The sequence below is a fragment of the Nesoenas mayeri genome (assembly GCF_963082525.1).
Source record: "Nesoenas mayeri genome assembly, contig: SCAFFOLD_167, whole genome shotgun sequence".
Taxonomy (NCBI): Eukaryota; Metazoa; Chordata; class Aves; order Columbiformes; family Columbidae; genus Nesoenas; species Nesoenas mayeri.
This window is the reverse complement of record NW_027659955.1, coordinates 39,123-48,354: the sequence shown is the minus strand read 5'-3', so window position 1 is coordinate 48,354 and position 9,232 is coordinate 39,123. Positions and strand designations below refer to the sequence as shown.

Genomic DNA, 9,232 nt, shown 5'->3' with positions numbered 1-9,232 from the left:
CACGGGGGGGGGGACACACGGACACGCACCCCATCACGGCCCCCCCCTCCCCGCACTGCGCCCCCCCCGCCGCCGCATCCCCCGCACCCCCCGCGACTGCGGCAGCCGCTCCGCACCGGGTCCCCCCCACCCCGGGTGGTTGTGTCCCCCCCCCCCCCCACCCGGAGTGTCGCGTTGTGTCCCCCCCCCCCCGGGTGGTGTTGTCCCCGCTTTGTCCCCCCGCGTTGTCCCCAACCCCCTCCCGGCGCGGGGGGGCCCGGGGGGGGTCCGGCCGTTGATCCGGCGCTAAGAGCATTAAAGTGCGGCCGGTGGGGGGGGGCAGCGGGGGGGGGGACGGGAGGGGTTTGAGGGGGGGGGTCGGAGGTCCCTGGGAAGGGAGACGGGGGGGTCTTGGGGGGGGTCTGGGGGGTCCTGCATGGATTGGGGGGGTCCCTGCTGAGTTGGGGGGGTCCCGCAGAACTTGGGGGGGTCACTCTGCATTGAGGGGGCTCAGTTTGCATTGGGGGGTCCCGCAGAACTTGGGGGGGGTCACGTTGCATTGGGGGGGGTCACTCTGCATTGGGGAGGTCACTCTGCATTTGAGGGGTCCCGCAGAACTTGGGGGGGGTCACTATGCATTGGGGGTCTCACTTTGCATTGGGGGGGGGTCCGTCCTGCATTGGGGGGTCACTTTGCATTGGGGGGGGTCACTGTGCATTGGGGGGGTCCCGCAGAACTTGGGGGGGGGTCACTATGCATTGGGGGCTCACTTTGCATTGAGGGGGGGGTCACTTTGCATTGGGGGGTCACTCTGCATTGGGGGGGTCACTTTGCATTGGGGGGGTCACAATGCATTGGGGGGCTCACAATGCATTGAGGGGGTCACTTTGCATTGAGGGGGTCACAATGCATTGGGGGAGTCACAATGCATTGGGGGGGGTCACTTTGCATTGGGGGGGTCCCACAGAACTTGGGGGGGGTCACTATGCATTGGGGGCTCACTTTGCATTGAGGGGGGGTCACTTTGCATTGGGGGGGTCACTTTGCATTGGGGGGTCACTCTGCATTGGGGGGGGCTCACTCTGCATTTGAGGGGTCCCGCAGAACTTGGGGGGGTCACTATGCATTGGGGGGGCTCACTTTGCATTGGGGGGGGGTCCGTCCTGCATTAGGGGGTCACTTTGCATTGGGGGGGTCACTCTGCATTTGAGGGGTCCCGCAGAACTTGGGGGGGGTCACTATGCATTGGGGGGGCTCACTTTGCATTGGGGGGGGGTCCGTCCTGCATTGGGGGGTCACTTTGCATTGGGGGGGTCACTCTGCATTTGAGGGGTCCCGCAGAACTTGGGGGGGTCACTATGCATTGGGGGGGCTCACTTTGCATTGAGGGGGGGTCCGTCCTGCATTGCGGGGTCACTTTGCATTGGGGGGGTCACTCTGCATTGGGGGGGGCTCACTTTGCACTGGGGGGGTCCCACAGAACTTGGGGGGGTCACTATGCATTGGGGGCTCACTTTGCATTGAGGGGTGGTCCGTGTGCATTGGGGGGTCACTTTGCATTGAGGGGGTCACTTTGCATTGGGGGGGTCACAATGCATTGGGGGGGTCACTTTGCATTGGGGGGGTCCCACAGAACTTGGGGGGGTCACTATGCATTGGGGGCTCACTTTGCATTGAGGGGGGGTCACTTTGCATTGGGGGGTCACTCTGCATTGGGGGGGGCTCACTCTGCATTTGAGGGGTCCCGCAGAACTTGGGGGGGTCACTATGCATTGGGGGGGCTCACTTTGCATTGGGGGGGGGGTCCGTCCTGCATTGGGGGGTCACTTTGCATTGGGGGGGTCACTCTGCATTTGAGGGGTCCCGCAGAACTTGGGGGGGGTCACTATGCATTGGGGGGGCTCACTTTGCATTGAGGGGGGGTCCGTCCTGCATTGCGGGGTCACTTTGCATTGGGGGGGGTCACTTTGCATTGGGGGGCTCACTCTGCATTGGGGGGTCTCGCAGAACTTGAGGGGCTCACTATGCATTGGGGGGGTCACTTTGCATTGAGGGGAGGTCCGTCCTGCATTGGGGGGTCACTTTGCATTGGGGGGGCTCACTTTGCATTGGGGGGGTCACTCTGCATTGGGGGGGCTCACTTTGCATTGGGGGGGGTCACTTTACATTGCGGGGGGGGGAGGGGAGAAGTGTGACCCCCCCCCCCCCCCCATGGCAGGCCCCCCCCGCACAGTGAGCGGCACCACCATGTTGTCCCCCCCCCCCGTACGACCCCCTGGATCTGTGGGGCGGGGGGGGGCGCGGAGGAGGAGGAGGAGGAGGAGGAGGAGGAGGAGGGGGGGGGCGATGAAGGCAGCTCGGCCCGGCGCTTCGAGCGCTCCCGCATCAGAGCGCTGGCCGGTACGGGGGGGCCGGAAATGGGGCGGAAATGGGGGGGGGAGTCCCGGAAAATGGGGGGGAAATGGGGGGGGAAAAGTCCCGGGAAATGGGGGAAAAATGGGGGGGGGGAAGTCCCGGAAAATGGGGGGAAATGGGGGGGAAAATGGGGGGAAATGGGGGAAAAATGGGGGGGGGGGGGGAAGTCCCGAAAAATGGGGGGGGGAAGTCCCGAAAAATGGGGGGGGAAGTCCCGGGAAATGGGGGGAAATGGGGGAAAAATGGGGGGGGGGGAAGTCCCGGAAAATGGGGGGGGAAGTCCCGGAAAATGAGGGGAAATGGGGGAAAAATGGGGGGGGGGAAGTCCCGGAAAATGGGGGGAAATGAGAGGGGAAAGTCCCGGGAAATGGGGGGGGAATGGGGGGGGGGGGGAAGTCCCGGAAAATGGGGGGAAATTGGTGAAAAATGAGGGGGGGGAAGTCCCAGAAAATGGGGGGAAAAGGGGGGGGAAGTCCTGGGAAATGGGGGAAAAATGGGGGGGGTAAGTCCCGGAAAATGGGGGGAAATGGGGAGGGAAGTCCCGGAAAATGGGGGGAAATGGGGGGGGAAAGTCCCAGGAAATGGGGGGGGGGGGGGAAGTCCTGGAAAATGGGGGGAAATGGGGGGGGGGAAAGTCCTGGGAAATGGGGGAAAAATGGGGGGGGGGGGAAGTCCTGGAAAATGGGGGGGGAAGTCCCGGAAAATTGGGGGGGGGGGAAGTCCCGGAAAAGGGGGGGAAATGGGAGGGAAGTCCTGGGAAAATGGGGGGAAATGGGGGAAAAATGGGGGGGGGGAAGTCCCGGGAAATGGGGGGAAAAGAGGGGGGGGGGGAAGTCTCAGAAAATGGGGGGTGGGGAAGTCCTGGAAATGGGGGGAAATGGGGGGGAAAGTCCCGGAAAATGGGGGGAAATGGGGGGGGAAGTCCTGGGAAAATGGGGGGGAAAGGGGGGAAAAAATGGGGGGGGGAAGTCCCGGAAAATGGGGGGAAATGGGGGGGGAAGTCCTGGGAAAATGGGGGGAAAGGGGGGAAAAATGGGGGGGGGAAGTCCCGGAAAATGGGGGGGGGAAGTCCTGGAAAATGGGGGAAAAATGGGGAGAAATGGGGGAAAAATGGGGGGTCTCGGGGGGGTCCTGGGGGGGTGTATTGGGGGGGTGTATTTGGGGGGGTCTCTAGGGGGGGGTGTATTAGGGGGGTCTCTGGGGGGGGGGTCTTTGGGGGGGTTTATGGGGGGGGTCTCGGGGGGTGTATTGGGGGGTGTATTAGGGGGGGTCTCTGGGGGTGTATTAGGGGGGTCTTTGGGGGGGATATTGGGGGGGGTCTCAGGGGGGTGTATTGAGGGGGGACCTTGGGGGGGGGTGTATTGGGGGGGGACCTTGGGGGGGGGTGTATTGGGGGGTCTCTGGGGGGGCCTCGGGGGGGGTTTCTGGAGGGGGGGGGGTCTCGGGGGGGTCTTTGGGGGGTCTCGGGGGGGGGTCTTTGAGGGGTCTCGGGGGGGGGCGGGGGGTCTCGGGGGGGGTCCTGGGGGGGGTTTCTGGAGGGGGGGGTCTCGGGGGGGTCTTTGGGGGGTCTCGGGGGGGGGTCTTTGAGGGGTCTCGGGGGGGGGCGGGGGGTCTCAGGGGGGGTCCTGGGGGGGGGTCCTGGAGGGGTCCTCGGGGGGGTCCTGGGGGGGGGGGTCTCGGAGAGGGGTCCTGGGGGGGGTCTCGGGGGGTCTCTGGGGGGGGTGTCTTTGGGGGGGATATTGGGGGGGGTCTCAGGGGGGTGTATTGGGGGGGGGTCCTGGGGGGGGGGGTCCTGGGGGGGGTCCTGGGGGGGGGTCTCGGGGGGGCGTCCTGGGGGGTCTCTGGGGGGGGTCTTTGGGGGGGATATTGGGGGGGGTCTCAGGGGGGTGTATTGGGGGGGGGTCCTGGGGGGGGTCCTGGGGGGGTCTCCTGGGAGGGTCCTGGAGGGGGTCTCGGGGGGGTGTATGGGGGGGGGTCTTGGGGGGGTCCTGGGGGGGGTCCTCGTGAGGGGGTCTCGGGGGGGGGTCCTGGGGGGTATTGGGGGCGTCTCTGGGGTGTATTGGGGGGTCTCTGGGGGGGTCCTCGGGGGAGGGTCCTGGGAGGGGTTCCTGGGGGGGTCTCAGGGGGGTCCTGGGAGGGGGTCCTGGGGGGGGGGTCCTGGGGGGGTCCTTGGGGGGGGGTCCTGGGGGGGGTGTCGGGGGGGGGGTCTTTGGGGGGGTCCTGGGGGGGGGGTCCTCGAGAGGTCCTGGGGGGGGGGGTCTCGGGGAGGGGGTCCTGGGGGGGGTCCTCGGGGGGGGGGGTCCTGGGGGGGGTCTTTGGGGGGGTCCTGGGGGGGGGGTCCTCGAGGGGTCCTCACCCCCCCCCCCAGCGGAGCGCCAGGCGGTGCAGAAGAAGACGTTCACCAAATGGGGTGAACTCGCACCTGGCGGGGGGGGCCCTGGCTGCTGGGGGACCTGTACAGCGACCTGCGCGACGGGCGCCTGCTGCTGCGCCTGCTGGAGGAGCTGTCGGGGGAGACCCTGGTGAGCCGCACCCCCGCACCCCCCCGGCTTGGAGAACCCCCCCATGGGACCCCCCCCAACTATGGGAAACCCCCCCTGAGAACCCACAACATACAGGGACCCCCCCCAAAAATGGGCGGCCAAACAGGCACCTCAATGGGCACCCCAATGGGCGCCCCAATGGGACCCCCAGATGGGGTGGCTGCTGCTGTGCCTGCTTGGAGGAGCTGTCTGGGGGGGGACCCTGGTGAGCGGGACCCCCCAAAAACCCCCCATGGGAACCCCCAGGATACAGACCCTGGGGGGTGCGGACCCCCCTGGCATGGGGACACCCCCCCCGGGACCCCTCGAGATACAGGGACCCCCCCAAAAATGGGCATCCAAACAGGCACCCAAATGGGCACCCCAATGGGACCCCCAGGGACAGGCAGTTGCTCCAGGGGCACCCCCCAAAACCCCCCAAAAACCCCCAAAACCCCCCAAACTGGCACCCCCAGACTCCCCAAACCCCCTCAATGGGACCCTCAGACCCCCCCAGAGCCCCCAAACCCCCTCAATGGGACCCCCAAACCCCCCAGACCCCCCAAACCCCCTCAATGGGACCCCCAGACCCCCCAGACCCCTTCAATGGGACCCCCAGACCCCCCCAGACCCCCCAAACCCCCTCAATGGGACCCCCAGACCTCCCCAGACCCCCCAAACCCCCTCAATGGGACCCCCAGACACCCCCAGACCCCCCCAAACCCCTTCAATGGGACCCCCAGACCCCCCAGACCCCATGGGGGGGTCCCCAACCCTGTCCCCCCCCACCCCAAGGGCTGGATGCACATCCACTGCTTAGAGAACACAGAGCAAGCGCTGCAGCTCCTGCACCCCAAACCCCCCCATATACCCCCATATACCCCCAAAACCCCCCAAACCCCCCCAAAACCCCCCAAACTGGCACCTCCAGACCCCCCCAAGACCCCCAGACCCCCCAAACCCCCTCAATGGGACCCTCAAACCCCATGGGGGGGTCCCCAACCTTGTCCCCCCCCACCCCAAGGGCTGGATGCGCATCCACTGCTTAGAGAACACAGAGCAAGCGCTGCAGCTCCTGCACCCCAAACCCCCCCATATACCCCCATATACCCCCAAAACCCCCCAAACCCCCCCAAAACCCCCCAAACTGGCACCCTCAGACCCCCCTCAAGACCCCCAGACCCCATGGGGGGGTCCCCAACCCTGTCCCCCCCACCCCAAGGGCTGGATGCACATCCACTGCTTAGAGAACACAGAGCGAGCGCTGCAGCTCCTGCACCTCAAACCCCCCATATATCCCCAAAAATCACCCCAAAACCCCCCAAAACCCCCCAAACCCCACACCTGCAGCCCCCGGGGGGGTCGCTGAGCGTGCCCCCCCCCAGCCCAAGCCCAGCAGGGGCCGGATGCGCATCCACCGGCTGGAGAACGTGGAGCAGGCGCTGCGGTTCCTGCGGGGGCAGCGGGTGCACCTGGAGAACGTGGGGGCGCACGACATCGTGGACGGGAACCCCCGCCTGACGCTGGGGCTGCTCTGGACCATCATCCTGCGCTTCCAGGTGGGGCTGGGGGGGGGTCCGGGGGGGTTTGGGGGTGCTGGGGGGGTTTGGGGGTACCAGGGGGTTTGGGGGAGTTTGGGGTGTCTTGGGGGTTTGGGGGGTCATGGGGGTTTGGGGGTCCCAGAGGGGTTTGGGGGTCATGGGGGGTTTGGGGGTACCAGGGGGTTTGGGGGAGTTTAGGGTGTCTTGGGGGTTTGGGGGGTCATGGGGGTTTGGGGGTCCCAGAGGGGTTTGGGGGTCATGGGGGGTTTGGGGGTCATGGGGGTTTGGGGGTCCCGGGGGGGTTTGGGGGTCATGGGGGAATTTGGGAGTCATAGAGGGTTTGGGGGTCATGGGGGGTTTTGGAGGATTGGGGGGTCTTGGGGTTTTGGGGGTCCCAGGGGGGTTTGGGGGTCATGGGGGGTTTGGGGGTCTCAGGGGGGTTTGGGGGTCATGGGGGGTTTGGGGGAGTTTGGGGTGTCTTGGGGGTTTGGGGGGTCATGGGGGTTTGGGGGTCCCAGGGGGGTTTGGGGGTTATGGGGGGTTTGGGGGTACCAGGGGGTTTGGGGGAGTTTGGGATGTCTTGGGGGTTTGGGGGGTCATGGGGGGTTTGGGGGTCCCAGGGGGGTTTGGGGGTCATGGGGGGTTTGGGAGTCCTGGGGGGGGTTTGGGGGTCATGGGGGGTTTGGGGGTCCCGGGGGGGTTTGGGGGTCATGGGGGGTTTGGGAGTCCTGGGGGGGGTTTGGGGGTCATGGGGGGTTTGGGGGTTATGGGGAGTTTTGGGGGGTTGGGAGGTCATGGGGTTTTGGGGGGTCCAGGGAGGTTTGGGGGTCCCAGGGGGTTTGGGGGAGTTTGGGGTGTCTTGGGGGTTTGGGGGGTCATGGGGGTTTGGGGATCCCAGGGGGGTTTGGGGGTTATGGGGGGTTTGGGGGTCATGGGGGGTTTTGAGGGGTTGGCGGGTCATGGGGTTTTGGGGGGTCCAGGGAGGTTTGGGGGTCCCAGGGGGTTTGGGGGTCATGGGGGGTTTGGGGGTGCTGGGAGGGTTTGGGGGTCATGGGGGGGTTTGGGGGTCCCAGGGGGTTTGGGGGTCCCGGGGGGTTTGGGGGTCCCGGGGGGGTTGGAGGTTATGGGGGGTTTGGGGGTCATGGGGGGTTTTGAGGGGTTGGCGGGTCATGGGGTTTTGGGGGGTCCAGGGGGGTTTGGGGGTCATGGGGGGTTTGAGGGTCTCAGAGGGGTTTGGGGGTCATGGGGGTGATTGGGGGTCATGGGGGGGTTTGGGGTGCTGGGGGGTTTGGGGGTCCCAGGGGGGTTTGGGGGGTTGGGGGGTCATGGGGTTTTGGGGAGTCCAGGGGGGTTTGGGGGTCACTGGGGGTCCTGGGGGGTTTGGGGGTCATGGAGGGTTTGGGGGTCTCAGGGGGGTTTGGGGGTCATGGGGGTGTTTGGGGGTCATGGGGGGTTTGGGGTCCCAGGGGGGTTTGGGGGTTATGGGGGGTTTGGGGTCCCAGGGGGTTTGGGGGTCTCAGGGGGTTTGAGGGTCCTGGGGTGTTTGGGGGTCCCGGGAGGTTTTGGGGGGTTGGGAGGTCATGGGGTTTTGGGGGGTCCAGGGAGGTTTGGGGGTCCCAGGGGGTTTGGGGGTCATGGGGGGTTTGAGGGGTCTTGGGGGTCCTGGGACCCCAAACACCCACAAACCCAAAACGGGTTTTGGGGACTCCCCTCACCCCATTGCACCCCCCGGGGGGTTTTGGGGACCCCCCTACCCCTTGTTGCCCCTGGTGGGTTTTGGGGACCCCTCTCACCCCATTGCACCCCCTGGGGGGTTTTAGGGACCCCTCTCACCCCATTGCACCCCCCGGGGGGGTTTTGGGGACCCCCTGACCCCCTTGCACCCCAGATCCAGGACATCAGCGTGGAGAGCGAGGGCAGCGAGAGGAGATCGGCCAAGGACGCGCTGCTGCTCTGGTGCCAGATGAACACGGCGGGGTGAGATGGGGGGTTTTGGGGGGTCCCGGGGGGTTTGGGGGTTCAGGGGGTCCTGGGGGGTTTGGGGGGTCCCGGGGGGTTTGGGGGTCATGGGGGGTTTGGGGGTGCTGGGGGGGTTTGGGGGTCCCGGGGGGTTTGGGGGTCATGGGGGGGTTTGGGGAGTTTGGGGGTCCTGGGGGGTTTGGGGGTCATGGGGAGTTTGGGGGGTCCCGGGGGGTTTGGGGGTCATGGGGGGTTTGGGGGTCATGGGGGGGTTTGGGAGGTTTGGGGGTCCTGGGGGGTTTGGGGGTCATGGGGGGTTTGGGGGTCCCAGGGGGTTTGAGGGTCATGGGGGGGTTTGGGGGGTTTGGGGGTCCTGGGGGATTTGGGAGGTCCTGGGGGGTTTGGGGGTCCTGGGAGGTTTGGGGATCCCTGGGGGTCATGGGGGATTTGGGGGTCCTGGGGGTTTGGGGGTTCAGGGGGGTTTGGGGGTCATGGGGGGTTTGGGGTTCATGGGGGTGTTTTGGGGTCCCAGGGGGTTTGAGGGTCCTGGGGGTTTGGGGGGTGCTGGGGGAGTTTGGGAGTTCAGGGGGGTTTTGGGGGTCCTGGGGGGTTTGGGGGGTCATGGGGGTTTGGGGGTCATGGGGGTCATGGGGGGTTTGGGGGTCCTGGGGGTTTGGGGGTTCAGGGGGGTTTGGGGGTCATGGGGGGTTTGGGGTTCATGGGGGTGTTTTGGGGTCCCAGGGGGTTTGGGGGTCCTGGGGGTTTGGGGGGTGCTGGGGGAGTTTGGGGGTTCAGGGGGGTTTTGGGGGTCCTGGG

General features: G+C 66.8%; 1 protein-coding gene across 1 annotated transcript in view; it reads left to right on the top strand.

The window, feature by feature from the left end:
- Positions 1 to 2,197: 2,197 nt before the first annotated feature.
- The window catches only part of LOC308052619 (spectrin beta chain, non-erythrocytic 2-like), a gene marked incomplete at both ends in the record, with an annotated part of 43,597 nt that continues 36,562 nt past the window's right edge, over positions 2,198 to 9,232 (top strand). The window contains 6 exon segments of the mRNA XM_080364677.1: positions 2,198 to 2,379; positions 4,763 to 4,803; positions 4,805 to 4,837; positions 4,839 to 4,916; positions 6,302 to 6,475; positions 8,346 to 8,434. Of these exon segments, the coding sequence (XP_080220803.1) occupies positions 2,198 to 2,379; positions 4,763 to 4,803; positions 4,805 to 4,837; positions 4,839 to 4,916; positions 6,302 to 6,475; positions 8,346 to 8,434 (597 nt within the window).